The 17,134-nt window shown below is 42.9% G+C and overlaps 1 protein-coding gene across 2 annotated transcripts in view; it reads left to right on the top strand.

Moving 5' to 3' along the window:
- The window catches only part of LOC146832701 (cytochrome P450 2J5-like), a 323,369-nt gene that overhangs the window by 143,190 nt on the left and 163,045 nt on the right, over positions 1–17,134 (top strand). For both annotated transcript variants that reach the window (XM_085605996.1, XM_085605995.1), the window contains exon 5: positions 15,309–15,485. In XM_085605996.1, coding sequence (XP_085462122.1) covers positions 15,309–15,485 — 177 coding nt within the window. The remainder of the gene's footprint in view (positions 1–15,308; positions 15,486–17,134) is intronic.

Below are 17,134 nucleotides of genomic sequence, written 5' to 3'. Positions count from 1 at the left end.
GCAATAATGCAGAAGAAAAGAGAAAAGCAGTAGCGGCTTCTACCGAACGGTGGTTGTGGGATAGGGAGGGGAATACACAGAAATGATAGGACTTACCTGGGTGCTGCTTGCTGCCACCTCTCCTCCGTCCTCTTCTCTGGCAGCAGAAAGCACACAGCCTCCCAAAATACCCTAGCCAATCATAACACTGCCTTACAGCAGCATTGTGATTGGTCTGAGCGCCATGGTTCAACGCCCAGAGAGGGAATGGAAGGCTGTGCTTGTTACCCACCCAGGCTGTGCAATATAGCCTGGAAGAGAACATGCTGAAAGTGCATGACTGTTTGGCCGGCCCAAGACGGCTGGCCAAGCTGTCATGCACACTTAGAAAGTGCCTACCACTCCTCCCCCAACTCTCAATAGCCTAGCCCCGCCCCCAACCAACTGAGCCAGTACGGTAAAATAGTATGATAATAACTCGTTATTATAATTTTATATTTTACTTTTAAATTGCTCAGTGAGCAGTGGGGCAACACTCCTCCACATTAGCAAAGGAGCCGCTGTTGAAAAAAACCCCAAAAAACAAAGGAACCCAAGCGAGGGAAGAACCAAACTACAGAGGAAAACAATCCACATTAAAGTGTCATGTGTGATAGGGCTAGTATATGATAGTAATGCATGTTACATGCAACAAAGGCCTGATTGCTAGTAAACGTAACTAGATTTGATATTGAAGGATATGTGAAATTGGCAAAGGACCTCAAATAGTGTTCTAACTGTTTAATAATAATACTGACAAATGTGTACTCAGTCGCCATGTTTTCTGTTTAGAAATTCCTATTTCCTGACACGTTCAAATGAACAAGACAGACAAGGAAAATGTCCCCTTCTCTGCAGCACACTTTGTAATATCGTCTGCAGGGGAATATGGCCCCGTAGAACACCATCTTAGATGAAAGATTAGCCATTAGCTTCTGTGACGTCTGTTGTTGTCTACGTCAGAATCATAATCATACACATTTCCCATACTCATTTTTCCATGTACACAATCCTGACCTGGGGAAGCATCTACATTGCTTTGGTCCCAACCTCACACTCTTTTTCTTACCCCTAGAGAGTGCAGAAAAGTGCCAGAACTTACCGTCGCTCAGCAAAGCTGAATTGCACAATATTTTCGTTACCTCTAAGGGTTGGGTGTAGTGACTCTGCCATTTCTCTATGAACTCCATGCATTTTACTCTAACCATATTGCCTACTTCCAGGGACACTGGTTTGCATTTGTGTTTTGAATCGTGATATTCCTTGCTACTCTCCTGTGAACGTAACAAGTTCTCTTTCATAGTCTCCTGGGACCATACAGCCCTTTTGTCTAATTCCAGCCGTCCAACATTGTCTTTGCACATGGGCGTTCTACCTCTCATTAAGACAAAGGGACTAGAGCCCATGCATTCATTTGGAGTCACTCTGTGCGCCCACACCATTTTAAACAATTAGTTTTTCCAGGCTAAAACATTATTGTTTGCCAGCTGCACTATGCCCTTGAAGACTCGGTTGAACCGTTCTACCGCACCATTGCCGGCAGGGTGGTACATCGAGGTGGTTTTGTGCGTTATACCATTCCTTTCCAAATACCTTTTGAAGTTGTCAGACATGAACTGGAGCCCGTTGTCGCTTAGGATGAACTTGGGTAAACCCTCCCTTATTAAAATCTTGTCGAGGAATTTTGTGATGCTGCCTGAGTCAGATTTGTGGAGTATGCTCACTTCGGGCCATTTGGAGAAAAGATCCACCACCACCACAATGTGCACCTGTTCATCCTGCACTCTTATGGGTCCAACTATATCAATGCCAATTCTCTCCCAGGGCATTTCCGGGCTAGACAGAGGGTGTAACATGGGCCTGAAAGGCACCTGTGACTTGTGAGTTCTCACATTGCATGCAATCCTTCCCCTTCCAATGACCATTCGCACCTGAGTTCCCAAAAGGGTCTGAGTTCCTTGCAGATCTTTTTCTTTTCTGGCCACCCACCCCGTATCATTTTGCCTAATTCTTGCAATGTGTTGTCGTCATCTTTTGCTTTCATCCAATCATCCTTCGAAATCCCAAGGAATTCCTTGATGATATTGGCCACACAAAACTCCTCACCCACATCTTCAACACATTCTTTCATGGGGAGGGGCAAGCGGCTCAGGAAGTCTGCAGCCACGTTCTTAGTGCCTGGGACGTACTGCACATCATAATTGAAATCCAACAATCTCACCGGCATGCGAGCCAGTCTGGGCGAGGCTGCATACAACTCTTTGGTGATTAATACTTTGGTAAGAGGCTTGTGGTCGCTTCTCAACAACACTTTCTTGCCCCAGACAAATTGACATAAGTGTTCCACCTCACACACATGCAAGAGCCTCACACTCGATCACGGAGTACTTCTCCTCCGTGGGAGTCAAACAGCGTGAAGCAAATACAATGGTGTCCTCATTGCCATCCATGTTCCTCTGGGTGAGTACCGCCCCAATACCCCACTGGCATAACGAAAACTGAGGGGGCCTCCCTGCACGGTACAAAGAAGGGCCCCCTCCAGGCTCAATCAGGAGCTATCTGGCCAGAGTGCAGTGCCGAGCTTGGGGCTCCCCCGCACCGCGGGGGCTGCGGGGGCCTGTGTTACTCCCCTGCAATACCCCTGCCACTGGCATCTGTGGTAACTATGCTCAGCAGGTTGGGATCGAACCCTTGTAAGGCAGGGGCATTGCAAACAACCTCTCTGACAGTCAGGGGCCATTCAAATTTGTTCTTACTTTTTAACAATTGTCTGATTTCATACATTTTAGGGGAAAAATTCTTCACAAACTTGGAATAAAATTCCACCAACCCCAAGAATGCACACACCTCTTCTTTGTTTTTAGGCACAGGAGCCTCTCTTATGGCACCCAGCAGTTCTGTTTTGTGTCTGATACAGTCTTGTGTGATCTCATGGCCTAAGTATGTCACCTGTTTTTGTGCGAACTAACACTTGTTGTAGTCCGCTGTCAAACCTTTTTCCTGCAATTTGTGCAACACATTACATAAATTACGGTCATGCTCCTCTTTGCTCTTACCCATCACCAAAATGTAATCTTGAAAGATGAGCAGTCTCTCAAAGCCCTTGAATAACACATGCATGAACGTTGTAAGTACTCTCCTTTCTGGGTGTAAGGATACCTGGTGGTAGGCTGCCATGAGGTGAATGGTGGAGCACCACCACATGTGTTTTGTATGAGCCAACATCTCATTGATCTTAGGCAGGGGATGCTGATCCACTTGGATGCTCTGATTGAGATCGTGCAAATCGATGCAAAGTCTTAATTTGCCATTGGCTTTTCTTATTGCGACCAATGGCGCAACCCACTCAGAGGATTCAGTGGTTTCTATGATCCCAGCTTTGTGCAAAGCTTCTAGTTATGTTCTTACTTCATCTCTCAATGTAAAGGGTATGTTCCTTACTTTGTGTATGTATGGTTTAGCATCAGCCTTGAGTTGTATTCTATGCTTAAACCCATTTAGTGTCCCGATGCGACCGTTAAAAATCTCAGGAAATTTCTTGGACATGAGAATGCCTGGGTTATCTTCTGCCTGTGTAAGTAGTACTAGTTCAGGGCTGTTGGGATCCAGGGTGAAACCTAACTTCCCTTGATCCCACCACCCGAACACCGAGGGACCAGTGACCGACACATACAATTTGCTTAGGGTGTCTATATTTTTAAAAGCAAATTTCAATTCCCTGTAGCCTAACATCTCGATGGGTTCCCCCGTAAATGTTTTTAAAGACACATCCGATTGGGTTAAGTCATGACCCAAAGTGTGTACGATCTTTTCATTCCACACATCCTTATTAACAATGGTGTATGGCGATCCTGAATCTGCCACTATTTTTATGTCAACGCCTCCTATAGCCATGTTGCATATGGGTTTCTTTCTTTTCTCGTCACCTGTGTCTATTTTAAGTATCAGGGGTTCAATCACATTGAGAACATACATGTTAATATCAGAGTCGTTGGAAAAGTCAGAATCATACTCCTTCTGCACAACTAATTTGACTCTATTGTTACCTTTCTTCCTTCTGCAAACCTTCATGAAGTGTCCTATAATGGCACAATTACTACATTTTTGTGAGCGTGCGGGACTCCTTTTGTCATCAGCTAAATGTTCAGTGCTACCACATCTGTAGCACTTCTTCTGTGACAAAGCCATCAAGAAGTTCTGGAGCTTCGACGCATCTATATTTCGCCACTTGTGGTTGGGCGACGGCTGAGTTTGATGCTTCACACCACTTATTCTCGCAACTGTAGAAGGTTCCTCTTGCTTTGATTTGCTTTCGGACATTACTGCTTTAGCACACCTACCAGTTAATTTGGCTCTCTTAACTATATCAATGACTTCCTGTAGGGGCTTTTCCCCCTTTGCCCATAATGAGTCCTGGAAGGCAGGATTGGCTGAGCACATGACAATCTGATCTCTTATGAGATCGTCATGTATTTCTCCCCAGCGACATGTTAGAGCCAAATTCCTGAGAACAGCAACGTAATCCTCTATTGACTCCTTCTTTGCTTTGTTTCCTGTGGTAGAACCTGTACCTATTTACTGCAACACATACCGTAGGCTTGTAATAATTGTCTAAATCTTCCAATGCGTTCAAATATACATCCCCCTGATCACCTGAACGTGTTTTTTTATTTATTCGATTGTAAACTTTGAGCCCCCCAGCTCGTAAGCAGTGCATCAAAATTTCCTTTTTCTTCTCCAGAGTTAAGTCGTCCTCCTCATCATCAAATGTGGATATATAATTGGTGAAATACTCCCACCACACCTCCCATTTCAATACAGGTTCCCCAGCCGCAGGTAGAAATGCTTGCGGTGGTGATAAATTGAACACATTGCCTGAAGCCATGGTGGCGGAGGGAGTGCACTGAGTCACCAGGTGGTGTCAACAGACCATAGGGGACAATACACCCAGTGATGGGGGCGTGCCTTTGGTGAAACTGGGGTTGGAAATCCCAGTGGGCACTGGTGGTGGCAGTGAGGGTAACAATGCCCAGGGTGCCGAATCCTAAACCAACAGGAGGCAAGAGAACCTTGGAGAGGTAATGGCAGGCTCAGTCACGTTGCGCTGGCAGAAGATAGACAAGTGCCCTCACTCGCTGAATAAGATGTAGCGTGAGAGTGTAGACGTGTAGCCAGACAATTGGTATAGAGACCTTGTATAAGCGCGGCAGTGATGCAGTGGGCCACTAGGTGACATCCGGAATGGAACTCCACCTCACGAAACTGATGAGGGAGCTCTCCAAGCGTGATGCCGGGTGTGACGCAGCAGGCATGGAAGAGTGAAACAATACGCGCATGAATCACAGCTGAGGAGAATTCCTGTCAGACGCGCAGCTGCGGGTGGCGGATGTCGAAGAAGAGACAGATACAGGCTCACCAGACACAAGGGGTCAAAAGGAGGTAGCACGGCTTGAAGGATCTCACAGCGGACACTTCAAATGAGGTGGAAAGCACCGAAGCAGGCCTCTGGGGAACGCGCTGTGTATCCAGGTTCAATCACTCCCAACCACGTTGCGAGGTGGGAGATCGCTGTAGAACCGCAGGTGTAGAGTGGAGGGCGGTTGCCGGTTTGGCAGGGATACAGCCCAATGTTGCTTGTGCGAAAAACTGTCCACAGGCGGATGCACTGGGACCCTCAGCGGCGAGGCGCTGGAGCGGGGCTAGTAGTGGCGAAAGGTACCTCACCAAGGACCCCGACTGCCGGTATGGCACAGGAGACGCTCTGTTTGCTGCTGCCCAGGAAACCACTTGAAGAACGGCCATGTAAGTGCCACCTTACGCGCAGGTTTGCCGATGTGCTGTAATCGTCGCCATTCTTGTGAAGAATACACGTAGGCAGGAGTTCAGAGAACAAGGTTTATTCTACCCGTAGTAACAGCACATCAGGAAGGAGGTGCACAACGTAGTAACCAAAGGTACGCTACAACATACTCTCATAGAAAATTATCGAGCTAGGTACTTAAAATAAAACCCCATAGAAAATCATCCTACGTTTTTAAAAGTATTTCAAATAGTTAAGAATATACATTCATTTAATTTATTTAATGTTAAGAAATATCTAAAAATATATATTTTTATTATTTCATTTAAAAATACTGTAACAACCTCTTTTGACATTCGGTTTACGATTTAAATACTTTATTTTGGTTGATGACCACAAAAGCAGCACAAAATAAGAAACACATTGTATGTTAAATGAATGACTACAAGGTAAAGCTGAAATTCCCACAGTATTGATTTTTGTTAAAATTGAGTAGAATCAGTACAAAAAAAGAAGTTTCATGGTTTAAAACACAATTTTATAAGCAGAACTGCATAAAATCAATGTTTTGCTAGAGATAAATACTTGCTTGGCAAATCGTATTTGATAATTAACGGGACAAAAGTGTGCAATTGTAGCTGTCATAGTTACAGTAGTTTTATGCGCTCAATATTTACGTTCTAGCATTTACATGTGTGTCCCAATACAAATCTATTGAAAAAACCACACAAGGCCCAGTGTGTGACCTACAAATATGCAAGGCTTGCTTATGAAGCATTATTCCATGGTGTCTACAGAAGGGGACAAGCCATCGTCTTCGTTATCACTTTAATAGTTCTTAAAGCATATTAAAAATGATTTTTTTTTAACTTAAGGTGGGAAGTTATTGTTTAATTTAAGCTTCAAAATAAATATTTAAATTTATTTTTCATGAATATTTAACATAAAAATAGTTCTACTCTTTCTTAGTTAGTTAAACAAATTTTTCCCTGTACTTTATTATAAGGAGTCTCCGCAGCTGGGACAGAGATCTTCCTACGGTAATGCATAGGGAAAATGAAAAATGTATGTTAAACTTTCTGATACATCATTATAGAGATTTCATGTTAAATAGGATTGTATATACGTTTATTTATTTATTATGTGAAATGTAGAGAAAAATTAATAAATGTACAGGAAAACTAACTTAATTTTCAATTAATTTATTAACTGTTTTAAATAAATTAAATTAAAAATATTTTTCTGAACTTTAAATGTAAAAATAAATTCTCACCTAAAGTAAAACTATTTTTTTTTATTATGGTTTAGTAATTTTATTTTAATTAAAATAACGTTACATCAATGTATATATTAAAAAGAATTATTAAATATTTCATAATCAAATCATAAGCTTGTCTGGCTTTACATTTTTTAAATATTATATTACATTTTTAACTATTTTTAAATACTTTAATTTAACACTATTTCCAGTGGGGTTTTATTTAAGTCTCTACCCATTATTTTCTATGCAGGGGATTGCAGTTCTAGTGGTTGGCAATGTGCGGTGCTGGATTTGCTATTGTTTCTTTTTGACAGCAGTAATTTACACTCATAAATATGGCTCCACCCCATTTTCAAGGGACTGAGACAGGTAAATTCACACTTTTGAATAACTTTACACTTGGACTTTATGAATCGGTAAAAGTGCTAAAGTTACTCAAAGGTGTAAAAGTAAATTTACGTGTGCAAATTACTCACAAGTGTAAGTTACCTTTGTGAATAGCCCCAAGTGTGTCCACACTGATACAAAGGTAGAAGGGTGGCATTCTATATTATCATCACTTGCAAATATGTGATTATCTGACAGTCTTGTTTGATTCCTAATGCTGTCCATTTGACAGAGCATAACTCGCTAGAGGAGGAATAAGAGACACTTGCCAGTACTCCTATTCTACCAAAGGGTACATTTTCTTTTTGGGCTAAGATGACTTACTGGGTTTGACTCCAGCAAATTTGTTGTGACCACAGCATGACCTGATAAAAAACGTTACCTACAGGTGACTGTTTTCCTGCTACAAACACTTCTAGATTTACCCTTGTACCGCCAAAGTCATTGGTGTTGCCCAGCAAGCTCTGGGTTAAAGGGTATGATTGAGAACCATGCCCCCAGTCAACAGGCTACAGAGCACAACCTTCATCTGCTCGGAGTGACTTTAGGCATGGCATTCAGCCACACTTTACTCCAGGCATGACTCCTGCCCTAAGGCGGAGGAGCGTCTCCCCAATGCTCTTAGAGCAGCAAAAATAAAATTATAATAACGTTTTTGTTATCATTTTATTTTCTGTAGCTGAGGGGTTGGGTTAGGGCTGGGCTGATGGCACAAAAGGAGGAGTGGTTTGCACACTTCCTAAGTGCACATGACTGTTTGGCCGTCCTTCTTGGGCCGACCAAACAGTCATGTGCACTTTGCATGTTCCCCACCAGGCTGCATCACATAGCCTGGTGAGGAACATGCAAAGCCTCCCTGTCCCCTTCTGAGCACCAAACTAGGGCGCTCAGAGCTGCATTGCAGAGTTGTGATTTGCTCAGGGGAGCCAGTCCGGTCCTGAGGGGAGCCCGGGAGCCGGGTGCTTGCTGCTGCTAGGGCTGCAAGAAGAAGGAAGCTTAACAAGACGGAGGAGAGGCGGCAACTGGCGAAAAGGTAAGTGGTCCCCCGCCGCTCCACCCCCTTTCTCTGCCAGTCGCTACTTCTTTGCGTGAAGCAAAGACAATGGTGTCCTCATTGCCATCCATGTTCCTCTTGGTGAGTACCGCCCCAATACCCCTGGCACTGGCATCTGTGGTAACTATGCTCGGCAGGTTGGGATCGAACCCCTGTAAGGCAGGGGCATTGCAAACATCCTCTTTAAGAGAAACAAAACCTCTCTGACAGTCAGGGGTCCATTCAAATTTTTCTTACTTTTTAACAATTGTCTGATTTCATACGTTTTAGTGGAAAGATTCTTCACAAACTTGGAATAAAATTCTACCAACCCCAAGAATGCATGTACCTCTTCTTTGTTTTTAGGCACAGGAGCCTCTCTTATGGCACCCAACAGTTCTGTTTTGTGTCTGATACAGTCTTGTGTGATCTCGTGGCCTAAGGAAGTCACTTGTTTTTGTGCGAACTTACACTTGTTGTAGTCCGCTGTCTAACCTTTTTCCTGCAATTTGTGCAACATATTACATAAATTACAATCATGCTCCTCTTCGCTCTTACCCATCACCAAAATGTAATCTTGAAAGATGAGCAGTCTCTCAAAGCCCTTGAATAACACATGCATGAACGTTGTAAGTACTCTCCTTTCTGGGTGTAAGGATACCTGGTGGTAGGCTGTCATGAGGTGGATGGTGGAGCACCACCACATGTGTTTTGTATGAGCCAACATCTCATTGATCTTGGGCAGGGGATGCTGATCCACTTGGATGCTCTGATTGAGATCGTGCAAATCGATGCAAAGTCTTAATTTGCCATTGACTTTTCTTACTGCGACCAATGGCGCAACTCACTCAGAGGATTCATTGGTTTCTATGATCCCAGCTTTGTGCAAAGCTTTTAGTTGTGTTCTTACTTCATCTCTCAATGTAAAGGGTATGTTCCTTACTTTGTGTATGTATGGTTTAGCATCAGCCTTGAGTTGTATTCTATGCATAAACCCATTTAGTGTCCCGATGCGACCGTTAAAAATCTCAGGAAATTACTTGGACATGAGAATGCCTGGGTTATCTTCTGCCTGTGTAAGTAGTACTAGTTCAGGGCTGTTGGGATCCAGGGTGATACATAACTTCCCTTGATCCCACCACCCCAACACCGAGGGACCAGTGACCGACACATACAATTTGCTTAGGTTGTCTCTATTTTTAAAAGCAAATTTCAATTTCCTGTAGCCTAACATCTCGATGGGTTCCCCCGTAAATGTTTTTAAAGACACATTCGATTGGGTTAAGTCATGACCCAAAGTGTGTACGAACTTTTCATTCCACACATCCTTATTAACAATGGTGTATGGCGATCCTGAATCTGCCACTATTTCTATGTCAAAGCCCCCTATAGCCATGTTGCATATGGGTTTCTTTCTTTTCTCGTCACCTGAGTCTATGTTAAGTATCAGGGGTTCAACCACATTGAGAACATACATGTTAATATCAGAGTCGTTGGAAAAGTCAGAATCATTCTCCTTCTGCACAACTAATTTGACTCTATTGTTACGTTTCTTCCTTCTGCAAACCTTCATGAAGTGTCCTATAATGGCACAATTACTACATTTTTGTGAGCGTGCAGGACTCCTTTTGTCATCAGCAAAATGTTCAGTAGTACCACATCTGTAGCACTTCTACTGTGACAAAGCCTTCAAGACGTTCTGGAGCTTCGACGTATCTGTATTTCGCCACTTGTGGTTGGGCGACGGCTGAGTTCGATGCTTCACTCCACTTTTTCTCGCAACTGTAGAAGGTTCCTCTTGCTTTGATTTGCTTTCGGACATTACTGCTTTAGCACACCTACCAGTTAATTCGGTTCTCTTAACTATATCAATGACTTCCTGTAGGGGCTTTTCCCCCTTTGCCCATAATGAGTCCTGGATGGCAGGATTGGCTGAACACATGACAATCTGATCTCTTATGAGATCGTCATGTATTTCTCCCCAGCGACATGTTAGAGCCAAATTCCTGAGAACAGCAACGTAATCCTCTATTGACTCGTCCTTGCCTTGTTTCCTGTGGTAGAACCTGTACCTATTTACTGCAACACATACCGTAGGCTTGTAATAATTGTCTAAATCTTCCAATGCGTTCAAATATACATCCCCCTGATCACCTGAACGTGTTTTTTTATTTATGCCATTGTAAACTTTGAGCCCCCCCAGCTCCTAAGCAGTGCAACAAAATTTCCTTTTTCTTCTCCAGAGTTAAGTCGTCCTCCTCATCATCAAATGTGGATATATAATTGGTGAAATACTCCCACCACTCCTCCCATTTCAATACAGGTTCCCCATCAGCAGGTAGAAATGCTTGCGGTGGGGATAAATTGAACACATTGCCTGAAGCCATCGTGGCGGAGGGAGTGCACTGAGTCACCAGGTGGTGTCAACAAACCAGAGGGGACAATACACCCAGTGATGGGGGCGTGCCTTTGGTGAAACGGGGGTTGGATATCCCAGTGGGCACCGGTGGTGGCAGTGAGGGTAACAATGCCCAGGGGCAGAATCCTAAACCAACAGGAGGCAAGAGAACCTTGGAAAGGTAATGGCAGGCTCAGTCACGTTGCGCTGGCAGAAGATAGACAAGTGCCCTCACTCGCTGAATAAGATTTAGTGTGAGGGTGTAGACGTGTAGCCAGACAATTAGTATAGAGACCTTGTATAAGCGCGGCAGTGATGCAATGGGCCACTAGGTGGTGTCCGGAATGGAACTCCACCTAACGAAACTGACGAGGGAGCTCTCCAAGCATGATGCCGGGGGTGACGCAGCAGGCATGGAAGAGTGAAACAATACGCGCATAAATCACATCTGAGGAGAATTCCTGTCAGAAGCGCAGCTGCGGGTGGCGGATGTCAAAGAAGAGACAGTTTCGGGCTCACCAGACACAAGGGGTCAAAAGGAGGTAGCATGGCTTGAAGGATCTCACAGCAGACACTTCAAATGAGGTGGAAAGCACCGAAGCAGGCCTCTGGGGAACGCGCTGTTTATCCAGGTTCAATCACTCCCAACCACGTTGCGAGGTGGGAGATCGTTGTGGAAACGCAGGTGTAGAAACAGTCGCAAGTGTGAGAGTGGAGGGCGGTTGCTGGTTTGGCAGAGATGCAGCACGTTGTCGCTTGTGCGAAACACTGTCCACAGGCGGATGCACTGGGACCCTCAGCGGCGAGGCGCTGGAGCGGGGCTAGTAGTGGCAAAAGGTACCTCACCAAGGACTCTGACTGACGGTCTGGCACAGGAGATGCTCTGTTTGCTGCTGCCTGGGAAGCCACGTGAAGACCGGCCATGTAAGTGCCACCTTACGCGCAGGTTTGCCGATCTGCTGTAATCGTCGCCATTCTTGTGAAGAATACACGTAGGCAGTAGTTCCGAGAACAAGGTTTATTCTTCCCGTAGTAACAGCACATCAGGGAGGAGGTGCACAACGTAGTAACCACAGGTACTAAAACACACTCTCATAGAAAATGATCGAGCTAGGTACTTCAAATAAAACCCCATAGAAAATCATCTTACGTTTTTAAAAGTATTTCAAATAGTTAAGAATAGACATTCATTTAATTTATTTAATTTTAAGAAATATCTAAAAATATATATTTTTATTATTTCATTTAAAAATACTGTAACAACCTCTTTTAAATATATAAATTAATGTAATGTAACATTCGGTTTACGATTTAAATACTTTATTTCGGTCGATGACCACAAAAGCAGCACAAAATAAGAAACACATTGTATGTTAAATGAATGACTACAAGGTAAAGCTGAAATTCCTGCAGTATTGAATTTTGTTAAAATTTTGTAGAATCTGTACTAAAAAAGAAGTTTCATGGTTTAATACACAATTTTATAAGCAGAACTGCATAAAATCAATGTTTTGCTAGAGATAAATACTTGCTTGGCAAATCGTATTTGATAATTAACGGGACGAAAGTGTGCAATTGTAGCTGTCTTAGTTACAGTAGGTTTATATGCTCAATATTTATGTTTTAGCATTTTACATGTGTGTCCCAATACAAATCTATTGAAAAAACCACACAAGACCCAGTGTGTGACCTACAAATATGCAAAGCTTGCTTATGAAGCATTATTCCATGGTGTCTACAAAAGGGGACAAGCCAGCGTCTTCGTTATCACTTTAATAGTTCTTAAAGCATATTAAAAAATATTATTTTTTTTACTTAAGGTGGGAATTTATTGTTTCATTTAAGCTTCAAAATAAATATTTAAAGTTATTTTTCATGAATATTTAACACAAAAATAGTTCTACTCTTTCTTAGTTAGTTAAACAAATATTTCCCTGAACTTTATTATAAGGAGTCTCCACAGCTGGGACTGAGATCTTCCTACGGTAATGCATAGGAAAAATGAAAAATTTATGTTAAACTTTCTGAAACATCATTATAGAGATTTCATGTTAAATAGGATTGTATATACGCTTATATATTTATTATGGGAAATGTAGAGAAAAAATAATAATTGTACAGGAATACTAACCTAATTTTCAATTAATTTATTAACTGTTTTAAATAAATTAAATTAAAAATATTTTTCTGAACTTTTAATGTCAAAATAAATTCTCACCTAAAGTAAAATTATTTATTTTTATTATGGTTTAGTAATTATTAGAAGTTCTTCAATTTTATTTTAATGAAAATAACGTTACATTAATGTATATATTAAAAAAAATATTAAATATTTCATAATCAAATCATAAGCTTTTCTGGCTTTACATTTTTTAAATATTATATTACATTTTTAACTATTTTTAAATACTTTAATTTAACATTATTTCCAGTAGGGTTTTATTTAAGTCTCTACCCATTATTTTCTATACAGGGGAATGCAGTTCTAGTGGTTGGCCATGTGCGGTGCTGGATTTGCTATTGCTTCTTTTTGACAGTAGTAACTTACACTCATAAATATGATTCCACCCCATTTTCAGGGGATTGAAACAGGTAAATTCACACTTTTGAATAACTTTACACTTGGTCTTTATGAATCGGTAAAAGTGCTAAAGTTACTCAAAGGTGTAAAAGTAAATTTACATGTGCAAATAACTCACAAGTGTAAGTTACCTTTGTGAATAGCCCCAAGTGTGTCCACACTGATACAAAGGTAGAAGGGTGGCATTCTATATTATCATCACCTGCAAATATGTGATTATCTGACAGTCTTGTTTGATTCCTAATGCTTTCCATTTGACAGCGCATACCTCGCTAGAGGAGGAATAAGAGACACTTGCCAGTACTCCTATTCTACCAAAGGGTACATTTTCTTTTTGGGCTAAGATGACTTACTGGGTTTGACTCCAACAAAATTGTTGTGACCACAGCATGACCTGATAAAAAAACGTTACCTACAGGTGACTGTTTTTCTAGCTACAAACTCTTCTAGATTTACCCTAGTACCGCCAAAGTCATTGGTGTTGCCCAGCAAGCTCTGGGTTAAAGGTTATGGTTGAGAACCATGCCCCCAGTCAACAGGCTACAGAGCACAACCTTCATCTGCTCGGAGTGACTTTAGGCATGGCATTCAGCCACACTTTACTCCAGGCATGACTCCTGCCCTAAGGCGGAGGAGCGTCTCCCCACTGCTCTTAGAGCAGCAAAAATAAAATTATAATAAAGTTGTTGTTATCATTTTATTTTCTGTAGCTGAGGGGTTGGGTTAGGGCTGGGCTGATGGCACAAAAGGAGGAGTGGTTTGCACACTTCCTAAGTGCACATGACTGTTTGGCCGTCCTTCTTGGGCCGACCAAACAGTCATGTGCACTTTGCATGTTCCCCACCAGGCTGCATCACACAGCCTGGTGAGGAACATGCAAAGCCTCCCTGTCCCCTTCTGAGCACCAAACTAGGGCGCTCAGAGCTGCATTGCAGAGTTGTGATTGGCTCAGGGGAGCCAGGGCCGGACTGGTATCCGAAACCGGCCCTGGCTTACTGCTCAGCTGGCCGCCCAGAGGGGGAGGGGGGAGTGCGGCCGAGTTGTTTGTGATGGCCAGTTTTGGCCGATTTTGTTAAAGGGTGTCAATATTGCCGGCCCCCAGTATCAAAATGGCTCACCAGGGGCCCAAGATCGGCCCCCACCATGGCGGCCCACCGGGGAAACGCCGGGTGCCTGCTACGGCCAGTCCGGTCCTGAGGGGAGCGCGGGAGCCGGGTGCTTGCTGCTGCCGGGGCTGCAAGAAGAAGGAAGCTTAACAAGACGGAGGAGAGGCGGCGACTGGCGAAAAGGTAAGTGGTCCCCCACCGCTCCACCGCCTTTCTCTGCCAGCCGCTACTTCTTTTCTCCTAGCCTCGCCGCACCCATTGGGCATTACCCCTCGCTGTACCCTTCATGGTTGCCCCAGTATGTACCACTGTGCCAGGAATAATATTTCTGTTACTGGACACCATTCAGCAGAGTTTCACAGCAATGTGTTAAGTCTAACTATCCATTAGCTCTTTGGATTAGTCTTATATAATATACATGTTCTGATACGTTTTTACTGTTTCACTATCACAGACATTTCATGAGCAGGAGCAAAGTAAATTATAATTTCTTTCAATTCATACAATTACTTCAATTTGTATAGTTAATGACTGTGGTAAATGACAGTATGTCTCGCAGTACATAGTGGCGAATGGACACAAATGTACTGTGTTAATATACAATATATAAAACCATCATTTCATAGTCGCATGTTGTGAGCTCCCTTTCTTAGTACCAAGCAAGGAATAGAGTTCTGTTTTATGTTTTTCTTAACATGCTTTGCTTTTCTCTCTATCCACGTAGCTGTATGATTCCTTACCATGGTTGATGCGCCACCTTCCTGGACCCCACAAGAATGTATTCAAGGAGTATAGACAAGTTGCTGATTTTGTAAGAGAGGAAATTGCAATTCATCGTGAAAACTGGACTCCTGATGAACCGCAAGACCTCATTGACTACTATTTGGCTGAGTTGCTGAAGGTCAGTATAACATTTTGCAAAGCATTTTTTTGTGTTTCCTTTTTTTCTGGTTTGTGCAGATTTCAGAAAAATCCCTGAATGATTAAAAAAAGATTTGGGAAAAAATGCATATGTGTAATAATCTAGAAAAAGCAGACCCACAAATTCAGAAAATGCCACAAAGTAACAAAAGCCACGTTTGTACAAGCTAGCAAGTGTGTGTAATGAGCCCAAGCAGTAAACATTCCTTTTACACAATGGACGCTTAAGTACCAACTCAGACTGGTGAAAGCATACAGAGATCTACTACAGCAGCGGTCAGTGCAGGTAAGCACCGTGCGGCGGTTGGGTGGGCGGGGTGAGGGGGGTGTCGACAGATGACGGAATAGGGTAAATGAAATAAATAAATAATTCCTATTCAGTTGTCTATTGACATCCCCCCGCAGCACCCCGCCCACCGCCCTTACCTGCACCAGCCGCTGCTGGTCTACTATAACTCTGTGTGCTGTTCTCTGCTGCCATTATGGTAGAAGGGACCAATTTGCAAAGTCAGGGCTATATTATGAAGAATGGCGCAAACATTATCGCCGCTTTAGCGGCAGCAAACTGCCGCTGACGCGGCGATAAGGGGCTTGATAATATGCCCTAGAGAATTCCCATAGAAGCCCAGGTTCTGGTGTCAAGGACATCAAACCTGGGCTTCTATTGGAATTTTCTGCGGCATATTATCAAGCCCCTTATCGCCACTTTAGCAGCAGTTTCCTGCCGCTAAAGCGGCGATAATGTTTGCGCCGTTCTTGATAATATGGCCATTAGAGTTTTGGATCTCATTATTGGTGCTTTCTATGTGGAATAGCCTTCAAAAGTAGATAAACCCGCACAAACGTGCACGTTTGCAGTGGACACTCATCCTTGCAGGCAGTTTGCCTCCTTGGAAGTGCAGGTAACTTTGATCCTGTCAAGTGTAACTGCATTTCATATATTTAAGGAGGAATAGGAGGAGTTTGTTCTTGGGGAAAAAAACCACCAAGGTGAAAAATGTTACACAGGTCTATTTGCATCACAGTTACGCATGCTGAATTTTCCACGTTGTGGGTTAGACCTATATGTAACTAGTTGCTATATATTGAGTTAGCTCAACCATCAAAGGAGTGTAATATGTTTCCCTATGACACATCTCTGAATACTAATACCAAAGGTATTAGCGAGTAGGTTAGAGGAAGTCAGGCCTAAGATTATAAATATTACTTCAATAAAATATATCTGCACTCTGCTCATTGATCTACCCAAGCTCCAAAGGTGGATTGCTGACAACCTTTTTATGCACAAATCTCTGGGGCATATTTACAAGCCCCTATTGCCACGTTCCTGTGGCGATAAACCCTTCGCCTGATTTACAAGGCGGAGGTAAACCACTTAATGTGGCTTAACGCCACCTTGTAAATAAGGCCCCCTTTCACGCTCCACTTTGCATGAGAGGGATGTGCAACGGGTGTTGCGGTGGGTGTTCTGCCTCAACACCCATTGATTTTGACGCTGCCCCCTATTTACAAGGGTGGTGTAGTTTGGAGGCAGCACCAAAATTAAGACCAGGAAAAACCTATTCTTAACATGGCAAAAAGAGGAGAAATGTTACATTTCTCCTAGTTTTTGCTGTTTCTATGTGTGCT

This window comes from Triturus cristatus, chromosome 5_1, assembly GCF_964204655.1.
Source record: "Triturus cristatus chromosome 5_1, aTriCri1.1, whole genome shotgun sequence".
Taxonomy (NCBI): domain Eukaryota; kingdom Metazoa; phylum Chordata; class Amphibia; order Caudata; family Salamandridae; genus Triturus; species Triturus cristatus.
This window is presented reverse-complemented; position numbering and strand designations above follow the sequence as displayed.